At 41.3% G+C, this 15,880-nt stretch overlaps 1 protein-coding gene across 4 annotated transcripts in view; it reads right to left on the reverse strand.

Moving 5' to 3' along the window:
* LOC121660173 (VPS10 domain-containing receptor SorCS1-like) overlaps positions 1-15,880 on the reverse strand; it is a 264,051-nt gene that overhangs the window by 17,090 nt on the left and 231,081 nt on the right. For all 4 annotated transcript variants that reach the window (XM_042019278.1, XM_042019275.1, XM_042019277.1 and 1 more), the window contains exons 19-23: positions 10,763-10,949; positions 6,723-6,856; positions 4,781-4,904; positions 3,691-3,803; positions 1,184-1,315 (exon numbers count right to left, since the gene is read on the reverse strand). In XM_042019278.1, the coding sequence (XP_041875212.1) occupies positions 1,184-1,315; positions 3,691-3,803; positions 4,781-4,904; positions 6,723-6,856; positions 10,763-10,949 (690 nt within the window). The remainder of the gene's footprint in view (positions 1-1,183; positions 1,316-3,690; positions 3,804-4,780; positions 4,905-6,722; positions 6,857-10,762; positions 10,950-15,880) is intronic.

Here is a 15,880-nt window from a genome sequence, read left to right on the forward strand (position 1 = left end):
GAAAAGGAAGGAAAGATTTTGCAGAGCAGTAAGTCTCCATATTTTTTGTTTATTACATGGGTGGTGAAAATTGCAGAAGAAAGTCATTTGTCAAAAGGAAAGATGACAGCTAGGAATGCTGAGCAAGGGAAAGCTTAAGAATATGGGTGACTTGGAGGTTTGAGGCTCACTGCTAAGTTGACATGGCTTGAGCCATGGACATGGGGTATGGAGAGGCCTGAGGGAGTGGCACTTCCCTCAGGACCAGTTATCTTTGCCTCTGAAATCCAAACTAATAAGCTGAGAGACAGCAAAGGAGGCACAAGAGGACATTGTTCAGTGGGACACATGGCAGTGTTAGGTTATCAATTGAAGTTGATGGCATTAGAGATCTTTTCCAACCTTAACAATTGTATAATTCTACGACATTTCAGGATTTTTGCCCAGCACAGTGTTTTTATCTTTTAGTTACAATCCTGCTAGGCCCATCAGGTTGGTAGGACCTTTTGGATTTGCAGGGAGACACAGTCCTTTAATCATCATAACTTGCTTTAACTGTTCACAAACAATCCACAGTAGCTCAGCCCCACTTCCAGCACCATCAAGAGGGCAGACAGATTGTCCAGCCCCATCCCCGTGCCTTAACTTAATGAAGTTCTGAACTGCCTGGGTTTACCACCCAGCTCTGTCCTCCAGTGCTTTCTAGACTCATGACAGTGTCATAAGCTTTGCTTTATGAAGCTACTCCACAGTTCCTGTTGGCAGGAATCATCCCCTAAATCCTTCCTGGTTTCTTCCTGCTTCCATGAAGTAAATGGGACTTCCAAGGGAGAGACATGACATCATACAGATTTATGCCAAATTAACATTACTTATGGACCACAAGTGGGCATCTAAACTTGTAAACAAAGCTCCAAAGCCTGTTTCCAGTGTTGGAGAAAAATAAAACCACCACCAAGAAAACTGCCCAAACCAACCAACTAACCAACCAACCACCAAAGCAAACAAAAACACAAACCCCACCTCAAAGAGGATGTAACATGTGTAACATGTACCCCAGTGAATCAGATGCATTTCTACCATAATTATCAGTTCTAACCATATACAAATCCCATATACATACATATATATATCTCTCTCATATATATATACACACACACAGAAATGCATAAACAAACACTTCTCCAAGTAATGGACACAATACCTGCTCTAGGTTTGCTGCCGTTCTTTTTTTCTCTCCTGTGGCATCTTGATATGGTAAAATGAAGAGTTCAGCAGATGTGGGCAGGCCAGGGAGCACTGCGACCAGAACATGCTTGCTGGAAATACCTGTAGCCTGGTACACAGACAAACAATGGAGACAGAAACAGTGTGGATGGCACTGAGCGCTGAGAGCTTCTTTGTTAAGGCATCACAGTACTTACACCATGTAGGGTATATCTCGTACGTCTCGTTGGCTGAAATTTTTAAGTTAGGACTTTAATATCCCTAATTTTGACATATTGGACAAAATTCAGAAAAAAAGTACCCTACAGGCATTACTACCAGGGTCACCTCTGGTCTTGCATTTCAGTTGATGCTACCATGACACTACACAACCAGACTGTGACGTTACTATCCAGAAAAGGACTTAGTTTGGCCCTCAGGAAGTTCTGTTAGCCAAAGGAAGGAGAAACATAATTTGACGAATCTTCCTCCATTGCCTTTCTGTTCTGAATTATCCACCAAATGCACTTAAATCTCAAGGTTTTGATTTAGCCTGAAGTTTTCAAGTGCTGAATTTAGTCGGTCACTTTTAAAGCGGTGGAAGAAAGCGCCCTCAGATGTAAGAACAGATCACAGATGAACCACAGAGATTCCCTTGCAGTAAGGACTTGGAAGCCCCTCAGACACTAAGTGGACCTAAACCTCAGGAATTCTTCTCCCTTGTAGTTCAGGAGCAAAGACTTGGAGAAGGTGCTCATTGGAGAAAATGGTGGATGCAGGACAAGGGGTCAGCAAAACTGACTACAAATCACCATTTTCTGAGCTTGTCCTGTGGATAACCCAAGTGTGACTGCTGACAGTCTGGGGAAAACCCTGTGGAGTAATGAAAAGGGAACCCTTCCCCTCCACCACACACCAAGGAAAAGCACATGTCTTTGTTACCTTTTTTTTTTTTTATTTTGCTTTGTTTTGTAATGTGGATTAAGGAAAAAAAAACTATAAATATATAAAGGTCTCTTATATTCTTTCAGAGTATTCTGTGAAGCCAGAGCTTGCATTATTTGTGCTTGCCTAACAGGTTGCTTTAAGGTGTCAAGAAAAAGACGCAGTATTTCCTCCATTTTCGGAGGCTGGGAACCATTTTTTTTTCAAAAGTGGGAGACAGGAGTCAGAAAATCAATGATGCGAGCAAATAATTAGGATCAAAACATGAAATAGGGTATTTTGTGATAATATGAAATTATCCCTACTCAGAGTGAAGATCAGATTTTAGTACAGAACCATAATTTTGTATGCAGAATTTTATCCAAGTCTGATGATATTCTGTAATAAGAATACATAATAAAAGTTCATAAAAATTCTATAGCACAGCTATAATTTCCTATTGAATTATTTAGTTATTTGACTCATTTTTATACTATTTTCTTAATTGCTATAGAAATCTACTGGGTTTATCTTTAATTTTTACAGGAACTTCTCACAAAGGCTTGTTTACGGTTAATCATTTAGCTATATAAAGATGGATAATTAGCTATCAATTTTTATTTTTTTAAATCAAATAACAGAAAGACTGTGTTTTCACTGCTCTGCTTTTGAAATGTAGCCTTGGTACTGTGGTTTTACAATTCTTTTTTTATGGCTTGATTTTGTTTTATCGAGATGTTTATATTCTGAAAATTCATCCTGAAGATAAATGGATCCTTGAATACTTGATACAGACATAAACATGTCAGAAGATCAAGCTCCAGAAAAACACTATTTTTTTCTCTTTCCTCCTGTCTTTTAACAAAATCTCAGAAACAATCCAGACAAGTTTGTGCACCTGATTAGTATGCAGTGTTTTTCTAGAATTTTTGCACAGATGATGTCACAAATAACATATAAGCTTTCTTAATAACGCCGACAAGCCTTGTGTCCTTTCCAAACCAGAGTATCTTTGATTTAAAGAAGCAGAAACACTATTTCAAACAATTCCTTGCCCTATTTTTCTACTGAGCTGAGAAACCCCAGCTGTCTCTTCTAACTCTTCTTACCTCCTCAATTTCAAATCCAAATCTTCAGCCACACAAGAATATTTTTATGACATTCTGTTCCATAGTTAAAAAACAACTTCAGAGCTTCTCTATAGTGTTGATGGGAAAACCAGTATCCAATCCTGCCCTATGAGCCTCATGCTATATGAAGGACCTAAAACACTTGCTGTAGTGCTCTTCTGTATAGTAAAAATGGTTTAATTTTTGGTCTCCTAAGTTTTCTACTGCATATTTGCAATTCCATTAGAACAGCATTGCTTTACACTGAAGGCTGACTCTGAGCACCAGATCATCATAGGATAAGATCATTTCAACCTGTCTAACATTTAGGATGCTGGCCTCAAACTGTCTGTTCTCCATTTCTGGGTGGTGGAAAGAAAGATGCACCTTGAGAGAACAGCTGACCCAGTCCTAGTGAAGGAACAAATCAGGAATTAGAACCCTTGTGACAAATGTTACGCACACAGCTTACCTCCACCAGAGCTCTCTTGACTACTCTGCTGATGTCCCTTCTCCACTCTGGGATATCTGGGTTGTAGTCATCAAGGTTTGGAGAGAATGATAACCTCAGGGACTGAAACTTCTCTGCAGATACAATGACAGAGTGGTCAGTAAAGACTGAAATGCCTTAATGCTAAACGAAGGGTCAGAACCTTATGAAACCTGGTGCAGCTCATGTTTTGCTTAATCAATTTGCAGATGGTGCACAGACTGAGAGAGAATCCAGCAGTGTGCCCAAGAGACTCAGAGACGTGGACAATCTGGGAGGTTCATTACTTGAGTGTCTTGGAACCGAAAAAGGTGATCAGTCCTTACTTGAGTGGATGAATAGCACTGCAAAGGGAGCTGCGTTGGGAACGTAAATAAAATGTTACCTTCATTTTGACTTCTGGAGCAAGCAAGCTCTGTGAAGGAAGCTGTGATTGGACTCTCACAGATGTGCCCCAAACCCCAGAGATCTTAACTGAAAGGGGACAGGGATAAATGTGGGGAGAGGACTATCCTTGGAAAATGTACTTAATCTCTGTTGCTGTTACCAGAGGTGCCCACATTGATCACTGTCAGCTAAAACTGGGATTCCCAGTGGGGTTTAGGCTCCATCTACACTATATGGTATTTGTGTGCCATGACTGCTCCTGATGAATGAGAACAATGTCAAATCAGTTCAGATTTCTGTGCAGAACTGCAGCACGCAGCACTGATTTATCTTTCAAGCTGAGCAGCTTTTGTGTGAGTTAAGAGGCCTCTGCTGGCCAAGAAGGGGGAAAACCAGCTTGCAAAACAAACTAACATTTTGACAGTCATGTAGGATGATCAAATAGTGATAAAGCACATGAAGAGGGCTCTGGGAAGGAGATCAACGTTCTGCAATCATGTCAGTCTGCACTAATGTCAGTCAGTGGCCTTCAGAGATATTACACTGAACTGGTAACACTGGAATTCAATTTATAATCTCACTCAAAGCATCCTGGAATAAAGACCTCTTGCTGCTGCCAGCTAACCTGGCTCTCTAAATGTTGACTGTGGAGAATCATGTGTGAAATAAAAGGGGAAGAACTCACCATACACTGCAATAGTCTTTGTGTCCTGAAGAATGGTATTTCCTGCTGAGACCTGAACGGTGATGGTGTTCATCCCTTCCACAGAAAATGTGAATGTGATGCTCCCTTCCAATGTGATCAGTGGCTGCAAATACATCATAAAAGGCAAAATTCAGTTAATTTGGCTGGAAAGGAAGAGCAAAAATGAGTTTGGCTCTCTAACCTATTGGGATGGTTTGGGGAGTTAGTTCCAGACTGGAAATTTCAGACTCAGGAGGGGCCCTGTGACATGGCAGCTAATTTCCTGGAGAGGGCAGACAAATCCCAGACATGGATGTCCTCCTGAAGCTCAAAGTAAGGTACCTAAAATTTCCAAAGGAGCTATGTTTTAAGATTCCAGTGCTTGCTTTCCACTTATCATGTTGGTTGTTCTGGAACCCATGTTAAAATGCCCATCTTTGCTCACTCCCCAGAGAGGCCCAGATCCTGATACAAAGGCCTGCAACACTCATTGCTCATCACCCTCCTTTCCCAAATCTAGTTAAGTGCTTTGTTTAAGGTGACTGAAGGGGGTTGTCACAGAACCAGCCAAATTAAGATTTCACAGTTGTTGTTCCATGTTATCCTTAGATACAAAGACATCGTTTTTGTTAACTGCTGATCCTTGAGAGGACATAGATCCCTTTAGATCTATGTCCTCTTAATCAACCAATTATCAATGAGTTGTGTCCTCCAGCAGTCTCTGCCTTAACTTCTCTTTTCACTTATTAATAAACTCTGGGTGAGATCTTCAAAGCACCCAATATTAAGTCAAACTGTTGCCATTGTAGTCTAGAGTAAAACTCTCACTTCGAGAACAGAATTAGACCAACCCTGATCACTTACAAGTTTAGGAGATCAGAGGGAAGGTTAAAAGGTGACAATCACAGCCTGTAAGTACCTCTAGGGGGAGATGATTGCTGATAGTACAGAGAGTTCTTTAATCTACACAAAAAGGCATAACAAGATCTAACAGCTTGAATCCCAGACTAGATAAATTCAGACTACAAACACAGTGCATGAGTTCAAAGCTCAGGATAATTAGCTGTGGGGAAATAGTTGGAGGAGATGGTCAGAAGGAGAAGAGTGCATTTCCTATCATCTGAGGAAAATTATTAATGCAAAACAACACAAAGTCAGGTTCTGCCTTATCACAAAGAGTTAAATAAAGCAGAAGGTACTGATCAAACTCTCCAAGCTGCATTATACAGAAGAGAACCATGTGTGATTATGAAGGTCCCTCTTGGCTCTACAAAATCCATGACAACTTCTCCCCTCACAAACTAATTAGGGTTTCTGGGTACTTCAGCCACAAATTTATGTGAAGTAACAGTGTCTGTGAAGATTTACCAAGACTGCAAGCACAGAGGCAGCAGAATGTGATGGATGATACTCTCATATCTGAGCAGAGCCCAGGGGCAGGGAAGTGTGTTGGGGAACCATTTCATCCGCCTGTATTCAAAAGGTCCTTTTGCACATGTGGTTTAGCATAGGGTGCTGGAGCTCAGCATAGGTCAGTTCCAGGTATAAAAACAGGTTCAGCTTGAAAGGTTATTTTCCTAAAAAAACCTGCCAAAGCCCCTACTTTTTTTTCTTGTTACTGAAGAAAGGAGGGTGAAGAAAAACAGTAGAAACTCTTCCAGATTTTGTTTAACCATGTTCACCTTGGATGGAATTAAGGAAAAAAGCTATTGGCAACTTGCATGAAATAGCAATAAACCCTGCAGCTAAGTCACAGCTACAAACACAAAGCACTACTTATTTGGTACCTCAAAGAACCATTAGTATCCTAATCTTTGTTTTCTAATTTTCTTGCATAGATGACTCCATAGAAGCATTCCCACATCCCCCTCTCCTTTACTCTTCTGTCAGAGAGTTCCTCCAGGATTATTTTGATCTCAGTCAATCAGGAATACAAACAAACCTCTGTGCTGTTCCCAAACCACCAGACGTAAGTGAGTGTTCCCACTTGGCTTGGCCACAGCACTGCTGTGGCGTTGATCTCCTTGTTCTTCGTGGTGACAAAGGGTAGAGATAAGTGAACGTGTTCCAAGGGGCCTGCAGAAACAGAAGCAGCAGGTGAGTCCTCCCTCCATCTGAAAAGTCAGCCTGGGTAGGATAGCCACCAGAAGTCTTCCCTGAATCACCATGGCACATGACAGAATGTTTTGGCTTGGTACTGTTTCTAGAGACAAAGGCTTAAATCTGTTCCTCAGAGAAGAGGAGCCACCCCTACACCTGGAGCTGAAAAACCTGGACTCTATACTTCGTGAATGTCATACAGTGAGGAACTTATATGACTTCAAAAACAGGGACAGAGCCCTGTTGTGTGAATATGGCCTTCCCTGGGAAGACATAAGAACATGCAGGACAAATGGCTTCAGCAGACATGAAGCATCTCTGCTTGAAAACTGCTAAGTTTGGTGAACTTCAGCAGAAACTCTTTCTGAAGGCAGCTATTCACTGAGTGTCTGCATTTTAATGGTACCTTATACTCCCTCCTTTTCACCAATAAACTCCTTTATTTCTTCAGTATAAACAGAACATAATTCATTCGACAAGTGACATTATGCCCAGGGTTACACATTTCCCATCTTCTGGAAACAGATGGGCCTTTGTTGCTAAATCTTGTTCTATAGATTATTTTTAAAATGTGTTCTGACTGTTCACTAAGAGAACAAAGCAATTGTCCTGTGTGACAGGGAAAGAAAAATAAAGAAACCTCAGGTGACATGGGGACATGGGTTCCTTAAACAAATTAAGGCCACATCTACATGTCCTCTATCTGTGAGCACCCCAGTGATGAGAGCCACAGCCACAGCCTTGCATTGTTCATATGGGGTTGAGATGCATTGCCAGAGAATTTTATTTCCAGGGAGTATCTTTCAGGATACATCCCATGCATGAATCACCACTTAGACCTTGCTTTTCAACCTAAATGAACTCCACACACTATGGAGAAAGCATCCTGTGTAACACCATGGGCAGAGAGAGGGAAAAAATCTCCAAAATCAGACTGTATAAACAATGACAGAAAAAGGACCAGTGTTCCTGATCTATTACTGAAATGCATCTTTCTCTGGGTTGTAGACACAGCCATTGCTTAACGTGAAGCAGCCCAGTTAAGTTATCCATTATCAGATTCACCAAAGACTGCTATACATGAGACCATGGCTTATTTTGCCTTTTATATGCAGCAGTCAACACTCTTGAAAATTCATGAGATGCCACAACTTCACCCTTATGATTTTAATGGCATCCTTCTGTTCAGATCCATTTCCATCACCAGGCTGTTCCTGCTGTCAGCAAGACCCCAAGACCTGAAAAACAGCAATTTCCCCAGCTTAATGCAGTGGCAACTGTAACAATGGAGCCCATGAAAAGTCGGATACACTCCAACATAACTGCATCACTGCTCTGAACAGATCTCAAACGATCCTGCACAGCAGAGAGTGCCCAGCACCTCCTTGGACCTTCCTTTCCCATATGCTGGCTAGGAAGGAATATGGAAGAATGGCTCAAGCAACCCAATTCTGCCTGAGCATTTCCCAGCACAGCTGGGTCAAGAAGGCTGAAAAGCTGAGCTGTTATCTGGCCAGCAGATGGGGATAGCTCACTCTGGATAGGCCTTCCCTGTAGGAGACTGCTTTCTCCCAGGTAACTTTGAAGAGGATTCAAGAAAATTAATTTGTGAGCTTCATGCAGGGCCATGGAGGCTACAGGCTTTCACCTGTATCAGGAAAAAAACTGTGTGCAAGCTCCAGACAACTGAAAGAGAGAAGCTTCTCAAAAGTCTCATTTGCACAGGCAATGTTATTCTGAAGCATCCAGGCAAATCCATAACTAACTTTCCAGAAGCAAATGTTGACATGTCAGGACAGCTAAGAGACAGGCTGTTGGCTTGAGCAGTTTACACACAACAGTTTATATTGTCCATGCCACTCAAAATGCTCCTGTCTCACAATAATCTGCTTTTCTGGATCCCTGGGCCAACTGCAGGAAAGGTGCTGCTGCTGTGCACTGGCCGCATGCCGCAGCAGGATGAGGAGACCATGGGATGAAGGCTTTACTTTTACCTTTGAGATCACAAGCATTGATGTTTGGTGCCTGCAGCTTTTTCCTGCAGGAAAAGTGCTGGCCACAGGTAGGGAATGTGCTGGAAGTCCCAGACGTGACTGCAAACATTCATGTATTAACCCTGTAATGAGGGATGACCCAGTCTGTAGTCCTTCCCAAAACTCTGGATGGTCAGGCAGCACACTGCTTTTCTGTGGATCTTACAATACAGTGTGTGTGTCTAATTTAAGGACAGATATTTTTTCAAAACTCCCAAAGGCCAAGCTCCAACACCCCAAGCAGAGTACTCAGCAGAGGGCTGAGTGGCAACACAAGCATTCAAAAAGGATTTAGAAGCTTTTGTGGATCAGGGTGTTAAGACTCTGGAGGGGGCTGGATTTACTGTACATCTCTGTCCTCAGAAAGTCTATTGCTAGTCTGAGCGGCACCATGCTCATTTGTAACCTGTTTTAAGTCTCTAATTCTTGTCATGTAGAGAAAGGTGAGACATATCCCTTAGAGCTGTCACTTCTCCAGGGAGTCTGGCACATAAAATCTGGGCCTGGCTGCAATGATCACTCAGTGTTTAAACCCTGTGCTGGTATTACCTATGCAAAACACAGAAACATACACTATCAGCTGCTAAGTCACACAAACAAATCTGAATATTGTTTATTTCTTGCACAGCTTAAACAATCAAAATGGTTCGTAAGCCTTCAGTGACTCAATAAAATGAATTAGAGCAGCTGTAGACCAGAAAGACACTATGAGTGAGTGAAGGTTGGACACCTGCCAACCAAAGGTGTTTTTGAAAGGGGACATTCAGGGAGATATTTGCTCCTGCTCCTCTAGTGCTCCTTCATAAAAATCCTATCTCCCACAGTCATACCTCCCACTGTTCCCATCTGTTGATACAATGGCGCTCCTCTAAAGAGCTGCTCTCCTACCCTGAAGAGGCAGCTGCTTTCATGCTGTATGAACTAACCCCAAAACTAGAGGTAAAGTGTAGGCAATGTGCTAAATCATCTGGACAATACGTGGAGTTAATTTGGTAGAGGGTAAACAATATTTCTGTAAACACAACTTCATGTTTTGGAATTTCCTCTTTTCTCACTTAGTCTGGCACAGAGGCACACAGTTGGAAATATAAATAATAAACAGAAAACCCACACTGCAAAAAGAAAATTGTGGCCCCAAACAAAATGCATTAGGAATGTTACAGAATTTCAAAAAATAGGTTGACCCTTTGGCTTCATAACCATGTGCTAGAATAAATAGCAAAGAATTCAATGTTCATTTTATCTGAGAACTTCAGATACATTTCAGTTTTAAATCAGAAACATATAAAGTATAAAAATGTTAAAAAAAAAAAAAACCAGCAGAAAAGCAATGTCAGGATGATATTTTTTCTTGCAATACTATTTAATACAAAGATTTTTGGTTTCTATGACAACAGAAACACTGAAATGCACTGGTTTCCATCCCAGAGGTGGGTGTTTCATCAGAGGGCAAAACATGCACAAAATAAAATTCAAAGCTTTTAAAAGTCATTAAAGATCCCTGAGAGTCTTTGTTGTTCTGGAAGTGTTAAGCTTGCTAATGAAAGTGCATTTCAGCAAGGGCTGGACAGTCCTTTGAGGTGTCCCAATTTAGACTAGCCAAAATTAGAGGTAGGACATGGTTTAAAAAGCAAAAGTTAATGGTTGGACTCGATGATCTTAGAGGTCTTTTCCAACATTAATGAATCTATGTTTCCTCTCAGTCTGGAATCAACAGTCTGTCTGGAGGACAGGTGAACACTCATCATATCCCACCACTCTGGACCCAGCTGTCAAATTCCAAATGTCACTTCTAGCTACAAGTAATAATTTGTGAACAGAAGCTGTCAAGGGGTATGAACATACATACATGTTACATGCAGGTAGAGGACAGCGCTGTCAGAACCCAGGCTGTTTTCCACCAGCACCGTCACTCGGAATATGCCCACGTTCTGGTAGATGTGCTTGATCCCATCTTCTGTTGAGCTGAGATTGGCATATGACACAGCGATGCCGTCTCCAAAATCCACCTGAATGAGGGATCTCTGGAGGTCTCCCTGTGGTGAAAGAGAAAGGATTGAAACAGACTCCGTTCTGCTTTTGAGAGACGGGATCAGTGAGGTGCCCAAGAGACCAGAATATAGAAAAAAAGTCTGATGGGCCAGAGGAACAGCGTGCACTGACCTGTCGAACAACCATGGCTGCTAAAGATCCCTCCCTTTCATGTAAGATGCAGTATTTTGCCTTACCTTTCAACATCCTCATTGCCTAGGAGATCCCCCTCTGGCTCTGCATGGTGCTCATGCTGGCTATGGTCACACATGCTGGCTACTGCTGTGGAGCACCTCCACAGCCTGGTGCACTGAAGCAGTGGCCACTGTCTGGAATGATGGGAAACTAATAGCTGGGGGAAGTTCATACAATTTCAAAGGACATTTCATTTATGTTGGGTTTGTTTCTCCTTCCTTTTCTTTTCTTCTTTTTTTTTTTTTCCTCTTTTCCTTTGAGAGAGAAACACTCCTCAGGACGTCCAATTCCCTTTCTGGAATGAAAGGTAGGCATGTGAATGGCTGGCATCAGGCAGGTTTCTGCACCAGAAAGAGATATGTGAATGCATGAGACTGTAAGAGGAAATTATAACAGAAGTTTTCTATTCCTCATGTTCTCTCAGGCTTTTTATAACTTGTTGTGAAGGCAGAAATAGTGGAGGCTTGCCTGAATGGAAAGCAAAAGGAGCAGAGCTATACCTGATAATGGCAAGAGCAACAAATTTTCCCAGACACTCTCTTTTAATAGACTGAAGCTTTTTTTAACACTGCCCTGGCACCCTGCTGGAAGCTCTGTTGCTTCCAAATAGATGAGACAAAAATAACAGTGTTGCTCTGTTGTGGAGAATCCCAGACTGAAGGTGTGGCAGGGGAAATGATCTTAAGTACAGAGTTATGACCTTTGTTGACCTGAGTTATTTGAAAGATGTGCAGCTTCAAAAATGATGCAGTGCTTTGGGCTGTACTGGGTGTCTGTTTGACTGAGCCAACAGAAGCCACCAAATGTGATGTGCTTCCATAGCCAGAAGTGAACATGCATGACCTCTGAACCTCTTTCAGAGAGGGACTATATTATCTCAAGTCCAGTGCTGACTCAGATCAAATACAGAGATCTCTGAAGTACCCTTCGATACTCTCCCAGTTCCTCCAGGTCCAGCATCATTAGGACTTTAGTTGTTTTTCTTACTCAAAAGGAGATGATGTCTTTGAACAGTAAAGCCATACTGCTGGGACAAAAGCTTTTCACATGGTTAAAACTGTGCCACCATAGTGCCCCTGCTGGGTTTATCAGCTCTGAGGATATTCGAGGTCATGCAGTTGAAGCCTGTTTCAGGTCATGAAATATTCCTGCACATATTTGAGGCAGCAGCAGAAGACGAAAAGGGTGACAGCCTTTTAGAGTAGCCTTATTTCTGCAAGTGTCAAAATTTGTGTTCTAATGAACCTTTTTTTCCTCTTGTCTTCATTTTGTCCATAGCCATGAAACTCATGCTGTCTACAGGTGTAGCCAGGGAAAGGAGCCATTTCTAAGGCATGCAAGATTTAGATTTCAATTCTAGGTAGAGAAGATGCTGACAGAAACAACTGAAAATATAATTAGAGAAGAGCTTCAGCTGCTGTTCCCTCAGTCTTTTTCATTTGTCTTGGCCTCTCCTGTTTTAAAACCCTTTGAACATTTTCCATTGAGTAAGATCCAGGTTATAACACTCCTCTGAAAATGCCACATTTTGAAAAGCTGACATTTAAAATTCTAGCTTAGGAAGTGGGAGAGAAAAGTCAGGAAAACAAAGAGACTGTGTTTTGACTTGTTCTAATATTTTATCTGTGCCAGGTAAGAGCACAAGCAGAGTAAGACAGGAAGAGAAAGCAGATGAGCCAAAATCCAAACTTTTCCCACACGGCCCACACCTGATTTAGACCAACCCAGCTGTCACTGTCTCTGTCTCTGGCATCTCTCCAGAGCTGCTTGAAAGAGATTGTTTTACCAAGAGAAGTTCTGTTCTGCAACAATTTGATGTATACTGTACATCTTGCAAAAACCCCTCCTGCTCCTTTTTCCAGCTTCTCCTTTTTATTTTGTCAAGTTCAATACCCCACAATAGGATTTTTCTGAAGCTTTTAGCCCAATTAAGGCAGACACGTTCCTGCATTACTTGCAGGAGACAGACACTGCTGCTGTTGGAGTGCTTTCATGGATTAATTAATTGTGTCTTCTTTAGATTAACCCCTTTCTCTGCAATATGCACAAGCTTGGATAAAACCTCAAGTACACTGCAATCTTGATAAAGGCTTTTGTGCAGCACAAGGCTTAAAGCATATGCTGAACCTCATGAACTTTCAGCCTGAAAAGAAGCCCTCATCATTAAATTAAAAACAAGTTTCCCAAGGCCCCATATTAAACCTTTTACCTAATTAGACAACATTAGTTACTAAAATGTAAATCAGAAAATTATTATTTTCTAAGGGATTTTCTCATTGAACATCCAGGTTTTTCTCAAGCCTACATAAAATATCCCACTCTCCCTCCTTCCTGGTCCTGCCTCCTAAGCCAAGTGCACCTTCTTCCTGCATCTTGACAAAAGGAGCCTAGAATGCACACAAGACCTAGATATTACCAAAAAACTCTGAAGCTTCCTGCCTCATCCAATACAGTTTGCAACAATATTTTTACATTTTGATTACATTTATGCAGCTCTCAATATTTTGATGGATGTAAGACCCACCTAGCAGGATTCTCTCTCTCAAACACACCCCTGGAATCTTGCCCTGAGAGTTGTTAATAATGCATTTTCCTTATTGACTTTGACTATTTGTATCTAAATGGAAGTATTAAAAAATGGAACAAACACAGCTCAAGCTTTTTAGCTTTGGTTCCCATGTTTCAGATTTCATTTTTGAGTCTTCAATTATGCACCAACTTGTGTGTCTTCCTTAGAGATGTTGACAATAGATTTAATTATCCTTTGCAAGAAACAGACACTGCTGCTGTTGGAGGGTTTTTATGGATTAATTCATTGTGCTTTCTCTAGATTAACCCCTTTCCCTCTTTGGCATTTTCCTGTCACCAAAAGAAATCATTCATCAAAGATATTTTCACTGGAAATGCGTATCTACACACGGCATACCTTTAGCCTGGATCCGTTTAAAGTATATTCTTAATTTTTAACAGATATTTAAATCCAACTTGATCAAGAACTGAAAAACATGCTTTCCCATTTAAATCCCTGCTTTCAGAGAGATGGCCTTAATTTTTCAAATCAGAAACTGAATGGAAAGGTGTCTTATAGCAGGGCAAATAGCTTGATACTTTTCACATATGCTTCTTTTTCAACACCAAACAGCGAATTGTACTGATCACATCATTCATCCTGACTGCCAGTTGTGCCAGCTGAACTCAGCTATGAGCTCTTTTTACAGTACTAGATCTTCTGTGCCCCACAGGAATCAATAACAGCCTCTCAGGATTATGCAGAGTAATTCAGCTTGTGTGACTGGAAGAGCATTACAAGACTGTAGTGCTGTGTGTCATTAGGAAGGCAAGGTCCACTTTCATACATTTTCATGGAATTTCAACAGTGAATTTAAAAATGCATGAAAGGCTCTGATTTCTCCCAACCAGCTTGTCATCATCAGAAAATGCAATTATAATTCAGATGACAGTGGTATGGGGGAGGGTACATACTGATCCTTCATTTATGTGTTATTACAGGAGTGTAGTGTTTTTAGCAAGATAAGCAGCTGTGATTCAGCATGTGCATTGAAAGTTAGGATGAAGGTTTCATATTTCTGTAATCATTACTAACAAACTTGTGATATCAAAAGAGAGAACACAATGGGATACCGCCAAAAAAAAAAAAAAAATACAGACTATGCTTTTAATTGCTACTAGCTTTGCATCTTTAATTTGAGTACATCAACAATCAAAACAATTCTAATGCTAAGCTCATCTCCAGAAACTTCAGCTGAGCTGAATACTGAACTGCACCAAACAAGAGTGCTGAGGTAGGAAATGTTAATGGCATTGTACCCCCAGCAGGATCCCCAAGCTCATTAAATGTACCCGAGACACAGTGTACCTTGTAAGCCATGTATCAACATTGTCATTACAGAGAGCCACGTCAGTCTTTAGGAAATTCAGGGCTTCATTTGTATGTTCACGTGGTAAGAGAGAGTTCTCTGGATTTATGAGCATTCACTGTGCAAATGCAAGGCATGGGGGGGTATGAGGCAGAAAGCAAAGGTCTGTTTTCAAATAAAGGGAATAGAACATCAGAAAGTTTAAGTTTCTCACTCAAGGTCATGCAGAAGGAGCTCAGAGTGTGGTTCAGGAATGAGTTCAGATTGCCTGAATTCTAGCCTGTGGCCTGAAATGTAGGAACAAATTAGCTTTCCTCACACTTTAGTCTAATCCAAACATCACACAGCAGCAGCAAGTAGTTCAAAGTAAGCCAAAATCTACTCCCAGTGGAGTGACTTTGCCAAGTGAGAACTGAGGCAGACCTGGAATGTCAAAGACTTTTGGCTGTCATTTTATCAAGATAAAAAATAAATTAGAGGAGGCAGTTTCTCTGTGAATTATCTGTAATGAAACAGTCAAAGCCCTGAACCTTCCTGCCCCACCAAATGTCTTTACAATCCATTTCCTCAGCAAAGACATGTGAGCAATCAGATGAAACAAGCTGGAAAGCCATTGTGCTGAACGGCGTTGCTCTGGAGGCTGCAGCTTTCAGCGTCTCTGCTGAAGCAGTACAGCAAGCACAAGTGTCTGATGTTCATACAAGTAACTCTAACATACAAGTAACGATTGTGGTTGTGACAGGCAAGAGACCTACACGGCCACGTGATCAGGAAGGCACACAGAAACAGCACACACTTAATAAAATCCCTCCATTTTCTACAACAGAGAAGCAAAACATGTCAAGGACATTGGGTTGAATAAC

The sequence above is a fragment of the Corvus kubaryi genome, unplaced genomic scaffold (genome assembly GCF_017639235.1).
Source record: "Corvus kubaryi isolate FWS band 111438036 unplaced genomic scaffold, C.kubaryi_AGA036_p1.0 138, whole genome shotgun sequence".
In the NCBI taxonomy this organism is placed as follows: domain Eukaryota; kingdom Metazoa; phylum Chordata; class Aves; order Passeriformes; family Corvidae; genus Corvus; species Corvus kubaryi.